This window comes from Lepidochelys kempii, chromosome 3 (assembly GCF_965140265.1).
Source record: "Lepidochelys kempii isolate rLepKem1 chromosome 3, rLepKem1.hap2, whole genome shotgun sequence".
Classification (NCBI taxonomy): Eukaryota; Metazoa; Chordata; order Testudines; family Cheloniidae; genus Lepidochelys; species Lepidochelys kempii.
The window spans coordinates 196,288,129-196,311,731 of NC_133258.1; the positions used below are offsets into that span (position 1 = coordinate 196,288,129).

The following is a 23,603-nucleotide window of genomic DNA, read 5'->3' on the forward strand; positions in this document are numbered from 1 at the left end:
AATCCCTACCCTCCAACAACTGTCTCCTCAGGCCTATGAGGGTAGGAGCTCATCTGTGGCGCCAGAAACTCAGTAAGGTACATGGAGTCAGGTCCACTAAGGGACTTCAAACCATAATCTCAGACTCAGTCTGTGTCCCTACAAAGACATACTGGGAAGCAGACCATCTGCACCAAGCACTGGGCTGCTTCTTTCCGGCCTACTTATGGGAGACAGACTAGCTTTCTGGTAATCAGAGGATGAGGCATTGCAGCAGCCCAAGGTTCCAGCCACACTATGGAAAGTTACTCCTCAATGGTGCTTAGTTACAACCAAGATGGACCACACTTTTAAAACTTGGCTTTGTCATCCCCAATCGTGCAGGGTATTTAAGAAGGTACTTTAAGCTCACAAGTAGTCCCATTGACTTCAATGTTAGTAGCTCTACCCAGGTGCTTAAATACTTTGCTGAATTGGGGTCTTAGTGAAGACAGGATTGAACGGAGTGTTTCGTCGTGTAAACGGGACCTAACTGATGTCACAAAGGCACATGTCACAGTAATCAGATCAGCATGCGGCAGACCTAGCTACAGCATGGAATCCTCATTCAGAGCGTAAAGCCCGTTCTCGTATGAAAGCCTTTCAAAGTGATATCAAAGACCTGTTTTAATGGGATGCGCTCTTGAAAATACGATTGCGCAGATAAGTGAACAGTGTGTACTGTGTCACTACTGGAGTTCTCAGAAAGAATATTTGAAACCGATGATGGAAATATAGCCACTAGATACTGATTAAAGACTCCAATCCTGTTTTCAGTGAAAGTCTCCCATTGCCTTCAAAGAAGGGTACTGCACTGAGTCCACAGCCCTCAGATCCTTGCACAGACAAAGCCACTGTTGGAGTTACTCCAGGGACTGGGCCCAACACTAAGTTACTAGCCCCACTGCCTGCAGCCTCTCCCTTTCCCTGGAGGTCTCTCCCAGCTACTAACCCGCCACAATTCTGCTTCTTTTGGGAGGTGTGTCTGGGCACGACAATGGCCGCGCATTGAGCCATGAATAGGATTCAGGTCCTCAAACTCCTCAGGCAGGCCAGGTTCCTGCTACCTCAGAAGCCATCTCAACAGCTATTTTCATCAGGAAGAGAGAAATTGTCCCGCACAGAAGCGTGAGACTTCTGAGCAGAGAAGAGGCGGAGCTTTCTTGGAGACGAGCCCACAGCATTGGAATGGACTTCTACCAAACCTCACCCGTTCAGGACAAAATATAAAGCGCAGCTCTTAGCCACACATTTCACACCGTGCTTTAAGAGCTTTACTTTCCTGCATGCCCTCTCCAGCAGCAGAGGAAGAGCACAAGGCCAGAAGTAAATCAGCTTTGATTAAGCCACTCAGTTACATAATAGCTAGAGAAAAATTCAAGGTGAGGTGCTCAGACACTACAGCAATGAGCACTGCAGCAGGAACCAGGCTCTCTCTTTAACAGACATACCACATCTGGACACTAATAACAAGGGCTCCCCACTTCCTAGGGTGTTGTGTTTGGCTTAGGCTCTTAAAAGAGAAAAGCAAAAGCATTAGGCCAACAACAAATCTCGCCTACCGATGGACCACTGGCCCAGCTACTGCTTTGACCATCCTTAACAGCACAGCACAGGAAAAGAAACCAACCATCCCGACGTCAGAGTAGGCTCATCCCATCCTGCTCACTGGGTTGAAAGTCTTGGGTGGACTCCCTTGCCAGTCTTGGAGCTCCTATGGCCTCAGCCAGCCACTGTCAGCAGGTTATATAGATACTTCAAAGGTAGGCTAACAAGAACCACCTACCAAACTAAGCTAATTGTGTTTAACTTCTGCTGGTCCTGAAAAAATCCCTGAAGTAAAAGCAGGGGAAGCAGGGTTTCTTACCCAGGGCCAATTTGGGGCATGGTGCTGTCAACCAACACATCCCCTCACAATCAGTATAAATTACTAAAAAGATTGGGCTAGATAGACCTCTAAGATCACAGCCCAAGGTTGGATACACCTGTCCTCATTTGAGCCTTGTCTTTAATCGGTATGATGATAGTATAATCTTTCACCACACTGTTCTCCAGAGCCCCAGGCCAGGGCTGTGATCCTGAATTCCCCCCTTATGACTTTAGCAGGAGCAGGATTTCAATTAAGGTTGCTTATCTTTGCAATTCAGTGCATGCGTAGCACCTGTGTGGGAGGTCTGTTGGTTTGTTTATCATCTTTGCGCTTGGAGACATGTTATTTCCTTGAGCATTTAAAGAAGTGGAAATAGCGTTGAAAAGGCAGTTAGCCAGATGAACTCTTGAGAGTGGGTTTTGTTTTGATGACTGCAAACATGAAAAGAAACTTTCCCTAGTCTGCATGCCAACTCTGCTCTTGTGACAGAAGCACTGAATTATTTAAAGAAATCAGATGACTGCTACTCAATAACCCTATTAGACGCTCTTTTGTGCGTGATACCTTATTCACATAAAGGGAAGAACAGCTCCCATACATGAGCATCAGCACATTCACAAGCGGGGGTGAGCTTCACAATGCGCTGACCAATCGTTCTTGCAATTCTTGGTGCCCCAAGTTACAAACAGCCTTCTCTGATCACAACAACAGCCTCTTTAAGAGCCAACAAGTTGGTGGTTAGTCTGGCATGCAGCCGTCCTTGTCACATGCAAGTGGGGAGAAAGCTGCAGCTTTTTCAGGGAACTCAGCAAACCAAGAAACAAAGGAGAATGTTTGTAAGGCAGGGAAAGAAAAAGCCAGGCCAGGGAATAGCACATTATTAATGGCATATTGAAATGGCAAAAAGTTGCTAGCAAAAGGTCTCCTCTTAGCATCCCAGTGTAACGCATTGCAGTGAGTTACTTGTCATGCTGGGGTTCCCGTATACAGAATGTGCCTTCGTGCTGAGAATGAAGTAGGTTTCGGGGCTGGCGCACAGGACTTGGAGGCAGAAGATCTGGGTTGTTATTATTTGTATTACTTAGCAGTGCCTAGAGGTTCCAACTGAGAACAAGCCCCCCATGTATTAAACACTGTCCAAATACACAGGAGGAGAAAGCCTCTACCCCCAAGAGCTTACCATCTAAGCAGACTAAAAGTGTTATCCCCATTTTATGGATGGAAATAGAGAGGCTAAGGCCCAGATATACAAAGGTATTTAGGCTTCTAACGCCTATTGAAATCAGAGGAAGTTAAGAGCCTAAATATATTTGTAGATTTCAGCCTTAGTCTCTCTGTTCTCATGGGTAAAATGCGGATAATACTTCCTAAGTGACTTGCCAAAGTCACACAGGAAGCCTGTAGCAAAGCCAGGAATCAAACTTACATCCCCTGAGCCCCAGCCCAGTGCCTGACTTCCAAAACTATCCTTCTAGTCACAGATTTGTCCAAGACTTCCCATGTGAACTAGGACTGTCACTTGACTTCTCTCTGCCTCAGTTTCTTCATGTGTAGAATGGAGCTAATCCCCAGCCTCAAGGAGATGGCATGACGACTGATAGTTGTAAAGTGTGTGGAGAGTTTTGCTATATATAACATGCTATTAAATAACATCTGATGGGATGTAGTTCATGAATAGATCTAATGCAATTACAAGATTCATTTCATTCAGGAAATTTGGCTTGGTCACTGCTCAGGGTCAGACTCCTAATCTCACTCAGTTTCACTTTGTTTTATTTTTCTCAACACAGCCTTACATATTAAAATCCAAACATTCTCTTCCTTTACACCTGCTGTATCCAGTCCTTTTCAGAGATCAACCAGAACTGCTAGGCACCAACGTCCTGCAGGAGATTGGAGAGTGACATCAGACAAGGCCTCCTTTGGTTCCTGGGGCCGGGCAGTGTCATGGAAGTAGCATCGTGCATATTAGCTGCATTGGCAAGGTTGCTTAAGAGTTCCATGGAGGTCTCCAGCCCCCAGGAAAGGATCTAGGTTCTTCGGAAGGGACTGACTGCTGTTCTCCAGGAGAAAACAATACTGTGGCTGGACAAATTATGAAATGGTATCCCTACGATGAAGGTTCCCAGGGAAAGCCCAGCCACTTGGCCAGACTGACTCAGGCTAATTTATGCTAGTTAGCGCCTTGGCTGGTAGCAGCCCCCTTAACCTTTGCCCCGGGGCAGAGGATGAAATAGAGCTAGAGGGACCAAAAGATAAATATTTAAAAGCCTGTACGTGACAGCCAGAGTTAAATTATTAGGGCAAAACAGAGTAATCATGCTGTGTGCAGGGGAATTCTCTGCAACAAGGAACAGAACTTCCCTCTCTCCCCGCAAGGAAACAGCAGCCAGGACTGCAGCATCAAGGGTGCACCAGATTCTGTTACTGCAGCCAACCCCAATGCTGGCTCTTCCAGCCCCACAAAACCCAGCTTTGCAGCACGCCAGAGCTGCAAATTCATTTTTGCTTGGGCTCTCCACATCCTACTTCCCCACAGCGTGCACTACAAAACAGCTGTCTGTTTGGTTCTAGAGGTGAGGAGGGAGGGGTTTGCTTCTCAGTCTACCCATGCTGGCATGAGAAGCAGCAAAAGGTCAGGGATAGCTAAGGTAGGAAAGGGCTCTCTATTTAATCTCTCTACTGTTTACAGTGCCCTTCATGGTAGGCACTTTAGAGAGCCTTGCAACATCAATCGGTTCCTTGAGTGCTGATCTTATCCAGCAGAGCAAGAAATTTCATCCAAATGGAGTAGAAAATGCAAAGGGAGAAGGTCACGCCGGAGCTTCATCCCAGCATTCACCCAGTAGCATTAGAAAGGCAGGCAGTGACAAAGGGCAGAAGCAAAGTGCAGGTACTCAAGATAAGGTCGTGCTTCTGTACCAGATAGGACGGGCTACAGACCTTGCTTATACACACCAGATGTGTTCATCATAAGATCTTTGAACGCAGCCAGCCATAACTCAAGAAGGTATTTTACACACAGTGCCACCTAGTGGCTGAATGGTACAATACAGTTTAGCATTCCATTGCTTCCATAAGGAGGTGAAGGATGATAAAGGCTGCAACTTTGTCATGGAAGCCATGAGACTTTTCAGGACTTCTCCAGTGGCCGGTGTGGCTGACCCCAGGGCCACCTGAGCAACTCAGGCAGCCCCTGGGCCAGCTGCATCGGCCGCTGCTGGAGCAGTCTTGGGTCACCACACCCTCCCCCCCCAGCAGCAGGTGTTTGGGTGTGGGAGGGAGCTCAGGGCTGGGGCGTGGGAGGGGGTGAGGACTCTGGGTGGCACTTACCTCGGCGGCGGGTGGGCTCCACAGAAGTGGCGACATTCTCCTCCCTCAGCTCCAAGGCAGAGGCCGCACACAGCCTCCGCCTGCAGGCACTGCCCCTTCAGCTCCCATTGGCAGCAGTTCCTGGCCAATGGGAGCTGCAGAGCAGGTACTTGGGGTGGAGGCCACGTACAGAGCTGCCTAGCCGTGCCTCCGCCTAGGAGCAGGGGGAAGGGGATATCGCTGCTTCTTGGGAGGTGTGGAACCAAGTAGGGAGCCTGCCAGCCCTGCCACCCTCCTCCCCCCAGCACCAGCGGGGGTCCCGGACCGCGCACTGCTGCCCCCCCTCATCCCAGCACCAACGCGGGTCCCAGGCCACCCCCCTCAGCACCTGCGGCACCCCTGGGCTGGCCCCCAGTAAGATTTAGTCAGGGGTATATAGTACAAGTCATGGACAGGTCACAGGCTGTGAATTTACTGCCTGTGACCTGTCCATGAGTTTTGCTATGAAGGTGGCAGGACAAAGCCTTAGCTCAGCCCACCTGACAGGGCCTTGTTACACCTGAACACATTGCCACTCACAGGAGCAGGGTAGGGGCACCAGCCTTCCCCCTCTAACAGGACCTCAACACCATACTAAATTATCTTCATGGCTGGTGTATAATCCTCCCTAGAGGGCTGCACAGCAGAATAGGAAGTGCCACCCTTGGGCCTTACAGCTGGTGGCTGTGATGCAGAAGTAGGGGAGAATTCTCAGCACCCCACCAGCAATCCAGTAGGGGAAGTATATATAGAAAAACTGTATGAAGAACAACGTGAGAGGGTTTAAGAAATAGAGATAAGCAAAGAAAGTTAATATGAGCATGGGATTACTCCCACCCATTACCACTAATGGATAACCTGTTTCTTTACTGGAAGATTTCAAACCAGTAGTAATACCCAGAAACAGCAGAGCAAGTTTAAGGCACAAGACTAGCTTAAGTCAGACCAACACTGCTATTTTAAACACGTCATGTGGAAGATACCTGTCTAAGGGGAAGCAGCGTGCATTTGCTAAGTGACAGAAGACTCACTGCCATGATCAGCTGGTTGCAGAGAATTTTCCCCATCCTGTATTATTCCCAGGTTACCTGAGTGAAGTTTAATTTGCCTTGAGGCGAATCTCCCAGCACACTTTATTCATCTTCTGCACCAGGTATGCTAGGTGGGGGTAGGCCTCCTCAGCCACCTCTGGTATGCAAGCTCGTTGCCTAGAAGACATTTGAGTCTTACTGTAAATCATCTCCTGAAATATCATTGGTGTTGTTTTCTGTCACTCCCATGAGAGTTATCTGTCCTGGCGTCATGATGAAGTTAACTAGCACATACTGCGTGTGCTCTTATCATAAGCCTTTTTTTTTTTTTTTTTTTTTTTTTTTTTTAAAAAAAAGAACTTATGAGAACCCCTAGTCCCTGCACATGCTCTTCCCATCCCTTCAGCAAAAGCACCCTTAACTACAGCCAGCTGCTGTCAGCATAACTGGATTTTGCTTGGGCCAGAAGGGAAAGCACAGAGCTCCCTCTGCAGAGCAAACAGCAAATCAGCAGTTTGTAGATGGCCGACAAGAGGAGCTGAAGTGATCACCATTTCCCTGCAATGGGACACATTGCCCTCCCCACCACGCCTGAGAGTCACAAAATGGCTAGGGGCTGGGGAAATTCAGACTAACAGCAATGGTCTAAACTTCAGAATCTTGCAGCCTGTGCTAATGAACCTCCTCGAGTCCTCTAAAGAGGAGGAGGAAGGCTGGCCCCAGGCTTACATACAGATTTGGAAGTCAGAAGACAGAGGTTCTTTTCCAACCTCTGCAGCAGACCTCCTGGGTGACCTTGAGCAAGTCTCTTAGGATTGTCAATTTCCATTAACTGTAATGGGACATGTACAGGCTCAGCACATCTGGAAAAAAGCAGGCAATTGCCATCCATGCCTGTTTCCTTATGTGTAACATGGGAATACACACACATTTATCTCCCACAGAGGTAATGAGTTGATTCACCATTTGTAAATAAATAGGGTGACCATATTCCCCTATGCTGAATACAAGACACCTGGTAAAATTACTCGTGTTCAAGTGAGTTCAATGGCAATCAGAATTATGCAGTACAAACGTTCAAATTAACATCAGGTTGACTGAGCCTCTAAGAAATACTGTTTAGCTGGATTATTTTTATTTACCTTCTTATCTGCAAGGCTTTAGGGTTCACACAGGGAGAGGTCACACACACACACTCCTGTACACCTCTCTCACACAGGGGGAAGAGGCTGACCAACCCCACCCTCCCTGCCTGGCACTCTTCATCCTCCATGCTGGACCCCCAGGACAGAACCATCTCTCCTAGTACCTGGTGCTACATCTTCCCAAGGCAACACATGGGGAGCACACAGGGGCACATGCCCCCCCCCCCCCGCACAGATTTCTGCCAGGGTTCACACCACAATGCATCCACAGCCTTTTGGCAGCGTGCAGGAGGGAAGGGATGCAAGCTGCTTCCAGCCGCAGGGGAGTGGGAGGGATGACCTGGCCCGTGTCTTTGCAGAGCTCATCTCTTCCCTCCTCCCCTCCCTGGCTTATCCTTTCCTCCATGCACAGTGTCGAAAGGCAGCTAACACCTCCAGGCTGCTGCTGGCCAGTGACATAACTCTGCAGCCTCCTGTCCCCCAGCTACAGCGAAGGCAGGAAGGGGTTAAGCCCTAAGGATGCATTGGGCACCATGGCCCAGGGAACCTGACTGCATGGGCTTCAGTGAACTAGGCCAGAGAGGTGGCTCAGCAGGAGAGGGTGCTCTGAGGACAGAGCAGCCCCGTGCTCCATGGGGGAAGGACCCAGGGTGGGTGGGGGAAGACAGGTGAAGAAGGTGCTAAAGCCCCCGCCCTGGGGGCTGCTGTGGAGCCTGCAGGGTTGGGGCATGATCAGGCTGGAAATCGCTTCACTCCAGAGCTCGGCTGAGGGGCAGAGAGGCTGCCCCATGCCAGCGCTGTGCCAGGCTTTGGCACATGCAGGCCTCGGCTCCTCCTAGCCTGTGCCTTGGGCCGGCGGGTCTTGGGCTTTCCTGGGGCACCAGCCCAGCCCCAGGCAGCGGGGGAAGGAAGGAGCCTGCCGGCCAGGCTGTTGGTGAGCTGAGCGCTCCGCGCAGGGGCTGGTTCTCTGCACAACTCTGAGAGCAGGACACGCCCCACCTAGGGGGGTAGGGAGGAGCAGCGGAGCTGGAGGGGGGCAAAGCAGGGAAGAGGATAGCGAGAGGGGGAAGCACATAAAGGGCACATAGGTGGGCAGCAGAGGCGACGCAGAGCTGGCCTCTGCCTACACTCCCCCATCACTGCAGCTCACAGCCAGAACCAGGCTGGGGCCCTGCTGCCTGAGAGCTGCCAGGCAGCGGGGGGCTATGTGAGGGGGCAGCAGGGGGAGGGGGCAGCCCTGCCTGCTGCAGCTTTGCCCCACCACCAGCCTTGCACCCCCAACCCCCTTGTCAACCAACCAATGGACCCCACCACTCATGGCTGGTGGGCAAGTGACTGGCAAGCTGGGTACTCACCAGTAGTGAGGGGGTGGGGGCAGGGGGGAAGACAGAAAATCTGCAACAATTTGTGTTTTAAGAAAAAAAGTCAGGACACCTGCAGGAGGGCTTAAATAGGGGACTGTTCCTTTAAAAACAGGACCTTGTCACCCTATAAATACTTCACATAGAAGATAGTCTGCAAATGCAATGTTAGTTAATGGGCAGGTATAGTCTACACTTATTGCCAAACCACAGGCAATATCCAATAACGAATTCAGAATGGGATGAACGCCAGGGTGGGGAGGAAGCAACTAGAACTGCTCAGTCCACCTTGTTGGGCAGGAGCTCTCGTGTTAGCACAAAGTAACTTGAACTAGCCTTTTACACCAAAGGAATGCAGTCACCTTGCACCAAAGACACCACTCAGCCAACTTACCAGACAGAGCGGATTAGGCCACCTCCATTTTTGGATGAGGCTTTCATATCACACTCCTATAAGCGTCATGTCAGAAAACCTCAGACACTCTTCCCGAGTCTCACCTGTGGTATTTCACCCCAGTTCAAGTGTTTGTGAACACACAATCCTGACTGATTAAAGTGGGCAGGCAGCATGTCTGTGCACTGCATTAGTACCTAGGAGAGTCCGTCACAGACCACCATGGAACGATACCAGGATATATGGTTGCCACCTGAAAGAATAAAATAGTTGAAGTAAAGTGCAACAGTAGCTGTAACATTACGTTGAGTGGTATCCCAGCATGGGTGCTCCTTTCCCAGGGCTGGCCTCAATGTCCAAACAAAGAGATGGTCCTTGTTTCAGAGGTAGGATCTTTGTGATGGGATGCTGATCGTTAACCATCCTTTCCCTCCTCCTTGAAAGGAAGGAGATTGAAGTGCATTTCCAAGTTATTAGGCACAGGAAGCATCATCGAAGCAGCACTGTGCCCTACTAGCCGATCAAAGTATACAGCCGGTGATTTTTTCCTGTGGAAAATACTGACCTCTAGTGGTATGACATAGAATTTCAGTGCAATTATGAGCTTTCCGCAAGAAAACATTCAAATAGAGTTAGATAAAGATGAGAAATAGTATTTGAGTAGATTTACTGCCATTTGAGAGGTGGGAAAAGGGAGAACTAGGCCCTACTAGAATCCACTGAAGTTTTTTTTTTTTTTTTACTTCAGCATAGAAGAATTAAGTACAATTTTGGCTTTAAAACCTCTAGGTAATTGGCATCTGACATGACCGTAGGCATACTACGTGTTACAGAGCAGAAGCTCATGTTAGGGCATATCACTGTGCCCCAGATATGTTTTTTTTTTTTAAAAAAACCACACAGTCCTCAACTCTGTGGTAGTTGAGTGCCTTACAGGTACCTTGTATCTCTTTGCCAAGAACAGCAAGGTCACGAGTCAAGCTTCTAAATAAGTGAAGTAGTTTAGGAGGAAGCACTGAGCTAGTCCCTACTCCCATGGTGGTCAAGGAGCACCGAGCACTTATGAGAGTCAGGGCACTTGCTCAGAAGCCCTATTTAAAGGTCAGATGGGGGGGGGGCCTTCCTTCTGAATAGCGAGGGTGGGGATAGGCTCTTTCCTCCTACCGTGTCTTCTAGTCCCCTTGGGAGAGGAATAGATCTGCCCTGTCACACAGCCCAGGGAATGAGAGACTTGCTTTCCTCCACAGAACAAGCTAGAACATGGCATCAGTGTACTCAAAACATCAGGCATTGGGCTGGAGCCTAGCTCACTGCAGCAGGTTCTCCAGATCACTAGCCCAGCTTTTTCCTTTCACACCTTAACCTTGTTATTAGCACTAGTCAGTCACTGTGCCCAGCACAAGGCACTGCCATCCACAGTGAAACTGGATCAGATAGATAGGGTGTGATAAGAGCAAGCTTACAAAGCCTGAGCAGCTCCAACAAAAGAATAGCCTTACAGGCCTATTTCCTCATTACCTTCAGGCCTCACAATTAATTTGCAGTCATTTTTTAAAGTCTATTTTATTCTAGTGTAATGACAAGGATAAGACATAACAAAGACAACCCCCCTCAAGTAGAATCTCAGCCCCCCCAAAAAAACCATAAAAATTTCATGAACATATTTTCAGACAAGTCATTTCTATGAAGTTCTAATTTAAAATGATAAAGCTGGAATTCTGTACAGCTAGAGTGTAAAGGTAAGACTAGATGGGACATTTGTTATAAAGACACCACATTTATGTAATTAAATCTGTTTTACATTAGAGCATGCATAGGAGGATTAGGTTGGATGGCAAAGAAAGCAAGGTAGACTGCAGAGTGCCTAGGTAACAAAAACAAAAGAAAAAAGAAAGCAGGTAGTAGGAAGACCAAGGGCAATACAGTTAAGAGATTCCCAGGTACTGCTTTAATTTACTTCTGGTTCTTGTTAAGCAAATAAGTCAACTGAGAGGCAGTTAACTTGCTTAAACTATAATTCTTTACAGGTTTCCCCTCTAACTGAAGTCTTCCATCCTTCCCCACTCCTTGCATCTAATACCAATAGCACACAAGGTGTACATTTTCCATGCATAGTGAGATACCAACTTTATTTACAGGCCAGCTGTTTGAAGGAGTTGTTTCTGCAAGTTACAACAATGAATCAGAGATATGAAACCAGACAATACAAGGTTCAAGTATCCCACCAAGAACTAAAATAAATTCTTTGAGCCACAGCACTATTCACTTCAGCCAACAGAAACAAGTGAAGGAGATACAGGATTGTTCAAGTTCTGTTGAAGGGAATAGGCTATTTCAGCTCATGAATTGTAAATAAGAGGTGATCAGTAGGGAAAAAAAAACCAAACTTTCAGCATAGGTTTGCTTTACAAACGTTCAGACTGTTCAATGGAGATTCTATAAGTCTCAGTTGGGTTGGTTCGCACTTGTGATGTCCATTCTGGGGGCTTGGCTCGGAGCTTTGGCCGGAAGGGGTCTAGAACCAGGTGATCACCAAGGGTACTCAGATCAATAGAAGATACAGGCAGTTGAGACTGTGCTGAAGGTGTCCCACTTGCAACAGGCTCCTCAATACAGGAGTCCTTTGTGGGTCTTTTCCTGAGTATTGTGCACACACTGCTTGCCACCACCACGAGGATGAAGATGAAGAATACTGTAGTACCTACCAGAATTTCCATGTAGCTGAAGAAACCACCAATACCTAAAAAGAAAGATGACAGTCTAGATATTCAGCCTCACACCATAGTTTATGGGTCTGTGTTGAGAGGCTAACTGCAGGTGGAGATTTTAGTCTGAAGGCAAAAATCACATTCAGAATGACCCTACACTGCAATCACACTAGGTAAGACTTTCCAAAGCAGGGTGACTTAGGAGCCAAAGTCCTATTGACTTTCAATAGCTCACATTCCATTTTCAAAAAAGTGATTTTGGCGACATTAGTGCATGCAGTGCTGTGGCAGCTCCCAGGATATTAGCGATCAGGTGGAGGAGGTAGAAGTTGGTCCAATAAAAGATGTTACCTAACCCACCTTGTCTCCCTTTGGAGCTATTGGGGAAAAATATGAATGGGACTTTGGCTTCTAAGTCAATTAACTGTATGTTTACTCATTAATTACAGGCACCTTTGAACCAGCTGCTCTATGCTCTGCTGCAGCTGCAAAGAAGTCCAATTGCAGATTCTTATGGTGATGCATGTTATATAGTCTGGGACAAAGGCAGTTGTCTCCTCATTTCAATCCTCTATTTGGCAGAAGAATTTAGATCTAGGAATGGTTTCCAGATCCAGCAGAATATTTTACTCTGATTCTCTTAATGGGGTAGAGCCCCAATGGCAGAAATCACCAGCAATACTTACAATCCATTACAGTTTGAGACCCAATTTATCTATTCTAGTTCTCATAGGGGAGAGGAAAGCTTGCCTAGTAGTACATGGGCATTGATTTCAACTGCCCATTTATTCCCTACAAATCCCACTGAAATGTTTAGAGTACATTTTGTTCTCTTGTTAGTTTTGGAAAAGATTCAATATAAACAGAAAAGGTAGTTTGGTTATAATTAGAACTGGCTGAATAAAGGGATTTATGAATATGGGCACAATTTCATTTGACTTTTTTGTTTTTGGCAAAGGCATCTGGCCAGCTAGTTTTGTAAACTGTTTGGCAAATATTTATGAACATTTCAGAAGTCAATTTGTGAAGAGTTAGCTAACAAAGGAAGGGGCTAAATTAACAATTTACAATTATTCAAAGTGATTAGATTAACTAACTCGTTATAATCTGACCCATGATCTGTTTTGCCTTATGCAACCATGCCAAAGAGAGTGGTGTCCACACTGGAAGAATCTGAACCCCTTTCTCGCTGTCATCTGCAGAGTTCCACTAAAATATGAACAATTCCAAGGCAATGTGGACTAAAGTCCAGAGAGAAATACTATTTTACACAGTAAGTGGCTAAACAGTTTTTGCCACTCAGACCTGGAGAGCATTTCACAGTAAGCGTCTGGCCATGAGTTCCTTTGGCATATGTTGTTGAACAATTGTTATTAATTCATTCAGTTGTTGTGCTCTAATATATAGATAGTACTTTAATACCATTTCAAATACAAGAGCACGAAGCTGCATATTTAAGATGCAGCACTATTCAAAGAAAGAATTATACTTGCTCATCTGTCTCCTCTACCTGATTGTGGAATGCGGACGCACAGCTCTCCAGATTTCGTCTGAGAGCGATCTTCATACCCTTTTTTACAGCGACATAAGTAAGTGCCATCTTCATTGAGGCAGTCTGCCTCATCACCACACATTCCAATTCCAGAGTTGCATTCATTCACATCTGCAGTGGATAGAACAGGTGCAGTAAGTCTACTGTAGAGCTACACAAGTGCTCTTCAAAAGAGGATTTCCTTGAAATATCAATCACCTTGAACTAATGTGTTATTCCCACCCCAATCCAAGTTTTTTTTTTTAAATGTAAAGGCTACATAAGAACCAAGTTACACATACAGTGATCCAAACCAACTTTATTCAAGCTCTCCTTTTCCCACAAGCCAGATCTATCATGTTGACCGTAAAGCCTATTACAAGGAGCAGCAGCAGCTTTAAACAGTTCAATAATGCAAAGCACATACCTCTAACTGACAATAAAGACATCTGCAACTTCTCAGCTTCTACAGATTTGCCAATGAGATCATTCAGTTGAGAATGGAGTAAAACAGACATATTCCTTTCCTCTGATTTTAAGTGTAACCAGAAAGTGAATGTTGATTTTAGGTCATTTGTCCTGCATTAAAGCAAAGTAACTTCAGCTAAGCTGAGAAGAGAAATGTCCATCTGCATATATATTACTGAACTGGGTTCCATAGCAGGAAGTCACTCTCCATTTATCTACAGATCAAGTACTGGATTCTTCCTCGAATATAGGTCTCAGCCCTAGAGGGACTACTACAGGGGAGGGGAGTTTGTCATTTTCCCTTTCAACTCTTGGTGAGTGGTGATTGAGACACCCCTCACGTGGAGCTGGATTGAAACCACTAGACTCATTTTTTGCTAGGCCACAGACCTGCCATTAAACAGCTTTCAGTCTCAACCAGCCTTAACTTGGTTTATCTGATGTCCTTGAAAGGGTAAAAAAAACAAAACAAACAAAAAACCACACCACATACAACTTGCCCTCAGAGGCCTTCTACTACCACCATGTGTGAAATTTCAACTGGAAACTGCGAGGGATTTTTAGAATCATTCTATTTTAATCCACACCAATAAAGCCTCTGTGCCACACTATTTTCCTACTCCAAGGAAAAGCCATATTTGCAATCTGAAGTAGAAGTCTTGCTAGATCATTGGTAGATGGGAGGAGGGATGGTGAAGTTAGAGCAGATAACTAGCATCTACATTTCCCTTTTATGAAGGACAGTTCTAGATAAGGCATTGCATCAATTGCATTTAAGTGATTTTGAGTGGGTGTAGGTGTCACCCAGTATTGGATTTATAGTCAGCCAGCCATACCTTTTGATCTCCTTTAACTTGATTTCATTGACTTTGTTTACCAAGAGTTTCAGGTTCTTTTGTATCTGCAAAAGAACAGAATGCAGAATGTTGATTTTCATAAGGGGATGGCCAATGCTTAGCCAAGTACTGTGGTCAAGCCTACTCTAAACAGACTTCCTTACAAAGATAGAGGTCTGTATTTTAGTGGTTCTACAGATGGGATGGCTGCCTGGGGAAGAAAAGTTAGTCACCAATCTAAGAGGAGTGTTCCAAAGAATGCAGGACACCTGTCCCCTAGACTAGTTCTCAACTTTTTCCATGCCAGACCACTCCCCACCTCACTTTAGTTTGGACTCCCATACAGCAATATGTGAAGGGCAGGGGGAATTTTAACTCCCCCCCCCCCTCCAGTACCATATCTCAGAAAATATTAAATTATGTAGTAAATATGTGGCAGCTGTTTTGACTTCAAACAGTAGGCCAGGAGGATTCTGTACCCATTTCTTCCTTGCAATGAGGCTGGCTAGGAGGGGACTGTTAGATTCTCAGTGTTTGGCATTAACACAGCTGTCTTCTCTTCAGTGGGATTTTGCCCAGTTCCAGCCATCAGCTAGCTAGCCACTGGAGTGGCTGCAGTGGTGCAAACCCCCTAGCAAAGACAAGTAAAGCCGCTATCAGCATGGGCGGGGGACTTCTTGGTGCTTGACGCTAGATAAGCTGTGCCCACCGAAGACAGCAGCTTTGCCAGTCTACATTAGGGCACCTATAGCAGTAGCACAAGTCAGTATAAATCCTCAATGGAGCCACTTTACCCAACCTGGAGTATATGACCTATGGCTGGGTCTTGCATTTCAGACACTAGGCACAGAACTGACCAGGTAGAACTTCATGCCTATAGAGGAACAGGGTGTCTCTTCAAACAGCCACGTGTAGCGGCCTTAAAGGCAAATGTTTGTAGGTCTGCTCTCCGTAAGTTAGGTAGCAGCTAATTCCTTCTAAAAAATGGTGTTAAGGCCGTCAGCTGATCTTTTGTCTGAACGTTTATCTTTGTATCATATTCTAATCAACTTGTAATTTTATAGTACTTTGAAAGTTTACTATAGACTAAGCACTGTCAGAAACACTGAGGCAAGACACTGAAATGGACACTACAGGGTTAGTTTTGGAACAAAATTAGTATATGGTAGCAGGACGCCCAGGAAGGGGCATTTAGAAGGCCTCTGGATGTGAAAGCTGGGATATCAGAGAGCCACAGAGCGCTCTGATGATCTTGTCTCAAAGCAGTTTAGTAGAACACATCCCTCTTACGTGAAGCTTAATGGATTCCATGAGAGCCTTTTTCAGCTCATCTCCACTATGTGGGATCCATCCCTTGTGTTCAATTTCACTAGTTACTTCAAACAAGACATCTGTCAAAAGAAATAAAACCCAATAAGACCTTAGCAAATACCTTAGCAATTGTACTGAATGTAGTGGTGTAATTAGGATTTAAGTAACTGTTCTGTTTTGTGGCTGCCAACACACACAGCAGGGGGCTAGAATGCAGCCAGAAGAGCTAAGCCAAGAACATTCTTGAATAAGTCAGTCCCATATTAGGTTGATGCTTTTAAAAGTTGTGCCAAAGACAGAACAAAATGTTTGAGACACTCACAAGTTCGGTTACTATTATGCAGTATTAGTGTTATGGCAAGTATTTACACTTTGACTCTAAATTAGAGTCAGTAACCTTTCTGAGTGAATCTGTATCCCTCCACTCATGACCAACAATACAGTCTCATTTGGGATGACAAGCTGTTTAACACCGATACGTTGGCTCTTCTCAAGTAAAGCTGCACAGAGGGTGGTTTCGGTAGGTAGAATGCTGCAACTGCAATTTGGATAGGATGCCAAAATGAAGACTACCTGAATGCATGTGTGTTACATGTATGTTTATTCAATGACATTTACCTTCTTCATATATGAATGTAGATTAGGAAAAAAATAGGATTTGGACTGTACTTTTGCAGGTTGGTTCTTTGGTTTATTGCTCACAATCTGACTCTATAGTGGGTTTTTTAGGTGCTTTTGGTCATGCAAGGCACAGGAGGTTATATCTGTTCCCCAACTGGATAAGCATCATTTGATTGGGTTTCTGCCTCAAATTCATGGCCAGCAAGTGGTGTTCAAATGCTCTTGAAAGTCAAGAGATTAAATCTGCGGTCTCCCAACAGTCAGGCTGGTGTGAAACTGCCATTCATTCATTCGACTGCTAACAAGTGCATGAATACAACTGAGGCTAGTTCTTCAGTACATAGGGAAGATTTTTGCAGTATCTACCCAGTTCTAATTAATAAGCCTACTCTTAGGAATCATGCTTTGGGATCTTTAACATAAGCAAGCAAGACTTCCTTTTTAAAAAGGCACAGATGAGCGACTAAGCATCTGTCACCCTATCCTGTTCCCACTGAGATCAGATACCTCCAATGAGTGAAAGCACATCAAATGAAGGTCCATCGGCACACTGCACAAACTACTAACGACCGGGCACTAGTTTTAACACCAAAAACTCACAGCTTGGTGCTTAGAGGTATTGATCCCCCAAAAGCACATTCCACTAGGTACGTTCCACTTAATAAGCTCTCTCTCGTTGCAGAGAAGTCCTACTTACTGGACCTGTGCTCCTTTGGAGTTCGAGGATAGCTGTCAATTCCCCAAATGGAGTCAACCTCCTAAATATAACTAAATGGGGGAGCTCTAGGGAGGATTGTTTCCAGATGAGGAATAAGCAACAGGAGCAGATAAACTCACAAAAGGAGGAGGGAGAGAAATTGTTTCCAAGGAGACAAAGAATGTTAAAGGAACAAGTTGGTTGCTAATGTCACATACAGGCTCCCTTTCTCCTTCCCCCCTCATCCCCAGATGTATCAGTTGCTTTTTATTAGTTATAGAGTGCATTGTATTCTGCTGTAGTGTACACAATACAATTTTATTGTTCCTATGTAGGAAGAAAACCCTGACGAGTCTTCAGTTGTTACAATTTAGGACTATTAGCTGAAAGCAAGTGATCCATCCCCCCCCCCGCATCTTTAATCTGGTTTCTGATCAGAAGTTAATGCTGGTCTCATGTTTCAGAACCTCACCCATGATAACACACTTCCCCTGCCCAAGTCAGTTACCTCCAGGATTGTGCTGGGACTCCAACATGGTATCATTTTCAAGAGATGTGAAGATAGAAGCCAGATCTGTCGGGGTGAAAGAGAGAAAGGCTAATTTAGTAGCTGTTGAGGAAGGCTGAAAGGGAAGAATGCAGTTTTATAATTCACTTATACCTTTAACAGAAGGGCCATTTGTGCTAGTGATGCTTTATAAAGAATAGGCCTAGTGATCAGGTTACAGTCTGAGGTGCTTCTGTAATGAAGAGTCCTGAGATGGTCTAAAAAAAGACCAGTTACACACTGAACACCTAAAGAGGTTTTCCAGTGTTCCCTTGAACTTGCTAGGGCAGCTGTGCCATAGCACTGTTCTAAACACAGACATTCTACTTATCAAGTAGAGTCTGGTACCATGTGCTGGATCTTCACAATGAGAGGCCAGTAAACTAGGGGCAGGTCTACTCTGCCCCACAGTTTAGAGTTAAAGAGTTAGTGCAAATTTACATTCACACCCACAGCAACCACATGGGGGAGCTACAGCATATTTATGCTCCTGTAATCCAGACTGCAGGGCACCATAAGGCATGCCTTAAATTCTCTCCCCACCTCATGAAGTGGCAAGAGTGTTCAAAATTTTTGAATACTCTAGTGAGCCTCCACTTAAGAGGTCAGTTATGAAGTTCAGTAGGAAAAAACCCCATCAGTTACAAACCAAACCTGTGAATTGAGGCAAGTGAAAGTGTGGGTTTTAGTGGAGGTGAGGCAAGAAAACAAGCTGACAAATGCAGACTTTTGCAGTTTTAACTGTGGATAGGCTGTATAAGAATCTCAACAAGTATGGCAGAAATGTAGGCCCAAGTCCTGTGAAACACTATAAAGGCTGAGAGAAGAATGTGGATGTCTAGTGCATAAAACCTTCCTTCTTCAGATACAGCTAGGCACAGAAGAGGTGTAAAGGGGGATGTGTGGTTTACATTCAGAGCAATAGGGATGGTGAAAATCTTCACGTCCAGTCATTCAACACTTCTCAAAGCTATTTCTGACCCTGACAGGAAGCATCTTTCAGACACAATAAAAAAGCCACACCCATAGACACTAGAATCACTGTCTGGGCTATTGCCTTAACATACTATACATCTGCCAATCCAAGCAGAAAAATCTAACCATATAAAGTTTGCTTACTTACCAAAGGAATCTTTTTCATGCTCTATTTTCAAGGATGCACTGTCCTTTGATACCCCACCAGAAGAGGGATAGGAAGGATGTGATTTTGTGCTCATGATCAGTGGAGGTTCTTGGTCTTGAGTTACTGGAATGCCAAGGTGTGCAGTAGCAGCAGCTGTCTTTCCCAATGGGCTGCTTCTGGTGCTGCTCAGGAGAACAGGTTTGAATTCAGCAGCAGTGGTCTCTGCGTGGTAACTGCTAGGGACATCCAGTGTGTTGTGTAGGGCAACAGTAACCATGATGGACTCTGTTTTGAGAACTTTAAGCATTCCCAAAGTAAGAGGCTCAACATTAAGTTTAACATTTTTGAGGACAGAAGCTGGCTTTGAGTACAGATCACCTTTGTCATTTCCCTTTCTGTGTGTTTGATGTTCAATATGATGGTCTTTAATGCTTCTCTCCGAGTTAGTCACATGCTTTAGCTGACTAATTATTTCTTGACCATCCCTGCTCAGCCTGGCATTAGATTGGAAGTCTTCTGCAAAAGCAGGATGACTGACCACTGTCTCATTGTTCACACAGTTTGACTGGAGCACCTCTCTGTCTTTGATCGATGCAGCTCTAAAGCTTTGAGAGGAGGTCGTTCGAATGCTCTGCTCTTCCCATGTGCCCTGCAGAGATTGCAAACCACGTTGAGGGGTAGAATTTCTATCTACAGCTTGTCTTGCATCTGGCTGTAGGTCTTCCATACTAGCTGGACTCCAGAAAGCAGCTGAGCTGTGCTGGGGTCCTACTGACTTTGTTGTTTTGACACTTCGCATCTCCACAGATTTCATGGGCTCCTTTAAATGCAGAGGCTCAGAGAGCAGGTTCGAGTGGATTGTTGGCCTGTGCATAAGTTTACCAAAAGCAATAGTTTGCTCTTTATTTTGGATGTTTAGCCTCAATATATTTAATGCTGGAGTTACCACGAGGGAAGAAAAACGTTCTGACTTTCCACTACTGTTTTCATTACCCAAAGATTTCATAAACTGCTGCCACTTCAGGTCATGAGTCCTGAAGGTCACGTCCATGTCTTTTAAGAGAGGGATGTGGGTGTTGTTCTCAAGAACAAACCTTAAGAAAGCTTCTAGTCTCGTTGAGCTTCCATTTTTGTCCCAACCTTCTTTGTCAACCATAGGCAGCTTGTTAAGCAGTTGATTTTCATTATGAGCTGTGCTGGTCTTTACAAAATCCAGAAGACCTCTGTAGTGTTTTATGGGTGATTTAGGGTAGAATCGGATACTGCCGTACTTAGTTTTCCTAGTTGTTTTCTGAACTGGCTCTTGAGTATCATTTGTAGATCCTGAAGTTTCATAGTCTTTGAATACATAATACTGTCCTTTGAAATATTTGCGTTCATGGTTTAAGGGATTGCCCTTGGACAGAAACACAACATGGACAGCCAGAGCCTGAGTAGCAAAGATCAGAGTACCTTGGTTCTTACAAGCATAAACTACTTTTCTTTCCACACTTGACGAGACCCCTTGAAAAATTATTTTATCTGTGTTTTCATCACAATCATCCTTCCCCTGAAATCCCTTTATGTAAATCAGGATGTGTTTTTGGGGGCCTGCCCAAATGGTCCAGTTGCACCAAATGTTGGTTTGAATACCACTATGTGCTGGCGGGGAAAATGTCCCAATTTCATCTTTCAAGGTGACGTGGCAACTTCTTATAGGAAGATACAGCAACAACCAAGGTAATTCTGGCACTGAGGAGGAAGGACAACATGTGGAAGGAAAAGAAAAAATGAAGATCAATTTTCGTTGTAGAAACTTTAAAAAACCCACCTTGTTTACAAGCAAAGCCAATTCCTTCCATCATAGAAAGAGACCTGTCTGAGTGCATTCCTACTGCTACGTTGTTTTTCTACCTTCTCTCCTGCTTTAAATTGTTAAAAAAAGTTTAAAGAGGGAATAAAACTATTACTGGGGCTCTTTGTTAGCTATGCAAACCAGTATGGCTCTGCCAGGTCTCTGCACTGTTTTTTCAGTTACTCCTTCCTAATTTTGAAGAAAAATAAATAATTTTGACCAGCTCTATCCCTAACCATTAATTATGACCAGAGGCAATTTGTCAGTCTAATTTTTAATTGTTTCACCAGCTCTATAGTTGGACAGACTGCTGGGTAAATCATTTGCTTGATGAATTGAAATAAATCAAGTTACTCAACTATTTGCTCTTCAGCCAACTCCATTTAATATTGGCAATATCCACCAAGAACCATGCCAGCTGGATAGCAAGAATTTGTCCCCCAGGTCATCAGGATCTGGCAGTAGCAAAGAGGTTTTAGTGTAAGAAACTTTGCCACTGACACCCAAGACAGGAATGGTGAGGAACAACATAAGTTCAAACGAGTCTCACACTCCCAGGATTGGTGGGAAGACGAGAAGTCTGCAGAGGGGCAGGAAGAATATAGAGCTCATCGAGCACCCTTTTTGGTGATCACAAGAGGACATAAATGATCACGCTTCCAGTAATGCCAGTCATGAGTCACAAGAACACTGTAGTCCAAAATTAGATTGGAGAAAGACAAAGTTGTTATTCTATTAGAACCAATCAAGATGGGCAGTCAAAAGGGGACATGTTGCCCTTCGGACTGGTGGGAGGGAGGAAGAATTTTGGCACATGGGTTGCCTAGTTACAAAATGAAACTCAAAACCACAACTCCCTGACTGTTGCTTTAGACTTGAGCCAGGATGTCAGTTCCTGAATCTCAGTCATTAGAATTCCTAAACGATAATGTATTTAGTGCAAAGAAACCCTTATTTTTCAAGATTTCTCTTGGACTCATCTGCTGAATTGATCTCATTAACAAGAATAATGGGAAGCTGGTAATTGCATACTTTGCATGGCAGCCATAAGCATTCAACATCAGAAACTTCTAATTCAGCATCAAATATCATGCTGTAGTACTGCTAAGTAGTTATAACAGCAGAGGGCTACAGAATCCACAGTATCCCCCACTCCTCAACCCAACCATATGGTTACTCAGGATTTAAACCAAGAGACAGCAAAAATTTACCTAGATACACAGCAAATGTTAAACATACCAATATAGTTCAGGGGGACTCTTGCTTCTGAAGTTGATGCATTCTCAGGTGCGCGAGCAGAAGAGGATTGGAAAGAATGTGAATCTACGCTCTCTTTTGGTGCCTGTTTCTCAGCTGGAGTCAGAGCGTGACTAGATGCAGTAGCAGAGCTCCGAGAGGCATTGCTCCACTCAGTGGTTTGCTGCACTTTGTGATGTTTTGTGGTATCTGGGAATGTGTGTTTCAGTGGGGTGTTACTCATCTCCTTTACAGGCTCAGTCATTTTAACTTTATTATTCATGGCTATGTGCTCCAGAGGTGGAGTAGCCCTAGGGCTAGAGGCTATAAGGCCAGTTTTAAACATGAGCTCATTTTGCTTTACTCTAGTTGGCCTCGTTCCCACTAAGGGGGTTTTAGGAAGGCTCTCTGTTACAGGAGAAAGGTTACTTGTATGGCCCTCGGATCTGAGGAGCCCAAGCTCAGGTTCTGGTTTTAAGGCTTGCAGCCGAGTTGTGTCTGAGAAGAAGGTGCCAGTGATGAAGTCTGTGATGAAATTCCTTTCCTCAGCCTTTCCAGGTTGTGCAGTTTCTGCCTCATGGATGCTCTCTCTCTCACCTTTCAGTGTTGATTGTTGGACACCGATTTTCTTTTCCTGAAGAAAGAAATTAAGAGACTGTGTTGTACTTGGGAGGGCATGTCTATATTCTGTAGCAGCTGGAGCCCCATAGCAGTCACTGTGTGGCTTTGACCGAGGCTTGCCTTCCAACAGGTCCTCCTCCTCAGCAGCTGGAGGAAGCAGCACTCTTGTACTTAGAGGGATATGAGCTAGCTCTGTGTCAGTGTCAATGTACCGGCCGCTTTTTGTTCTCAAATGGAGCTTGGTTCTAAGTGCACTAGCTCTCTGAGCAGTTGGAGGAAGGGACGCTTCTTTACTTGTGATGACAGGCTCCAGTTCCATAGCAGCCAGAGGAAAGGTCACTTCTGTACCTGGGAAGAGGACAGGGCCTAGATCTGAGGCAGCTAGAGAAAGGGATGGTTCTGTACTTGGGAAAGGGGTGACAGGCTCCAGCACTGAGGTGACAGGCCCCATTTCTGTGGAAAAAACAGGAAGGGACACTTCTGTGCTTGGGAAGAGGACAGGGCCCAGTTCTGAGGCAGCTGGAGAAAGGGATGGTTCTGTATGTGGGAAGGGGATGACTGGCTCCAGTTCTGTGAGGAAAACAGGAAGGGAGGTTTCTATACTTGGGATGAGCTCTGAGGCAGCTGGAGGAAGAGAAACTTCGGTACTTGGAACAGGCTCCAGTTCCATCACCAGGCCCACCTGCTGGCTGCTTTTCATACCCAAATGGAGCACCTCCGACACATTTACTTTAGCAGCTTGATGCAGGGACACTTCTGTACTTGGAAGGATGCTTTCTAGTTCTGTAGAAGCTGAATCCACATGTTGACTGCTTTGGAGCCTCAAATGGTACTCACTGTTTAACAAACCATATGGTGCTGCAGTAACCAACATGATTTTCAGCTGGTCAGTGACTTCCA

The 23,603-nt window shown here is 45.4% G+C and overlaps 2 protein-coding genes across 2 annotated transcripts in view; one reads left to right on the forward strand and one right to left on the reverse strand.

Annotated features, from left to right (window-relative positions):
• Positions 1–23,603, forward strand: part of TMEM17 (transmembrane protein 17) — a 65,081-nt gene that overhangs the window by 41,225 nt on the left and 253 nt on the right. The window lies entirely within an intron of this gene.
• Positions 10,786–23,598, reverse strand: LOC140909674 (uncharacterized). The gene is made up of 8 exons (XM_073339535.1): positions 22,086–23,598; positions 19,013–20,743; positions 17,851–17,916; positions 16,004–16,104; positions 14,714–14,778; positions 13,837–13,988; positions 13,389–13,541; positions 10,786–11,910 (listed from the first exon to the last, which is right to left on the reverse strand). The coding sequence occupies exons 1-8, from the start codon at positions 23,575–23,577 to the stop codon at positions 11,576–11,578; spliced, it is 4,095 nt and encodes a 1,364-aa protein (XP_073195636.1). The 5' UTR covers positions 23,578–23,598; the 3' UTR covers positions 10,786–11,575.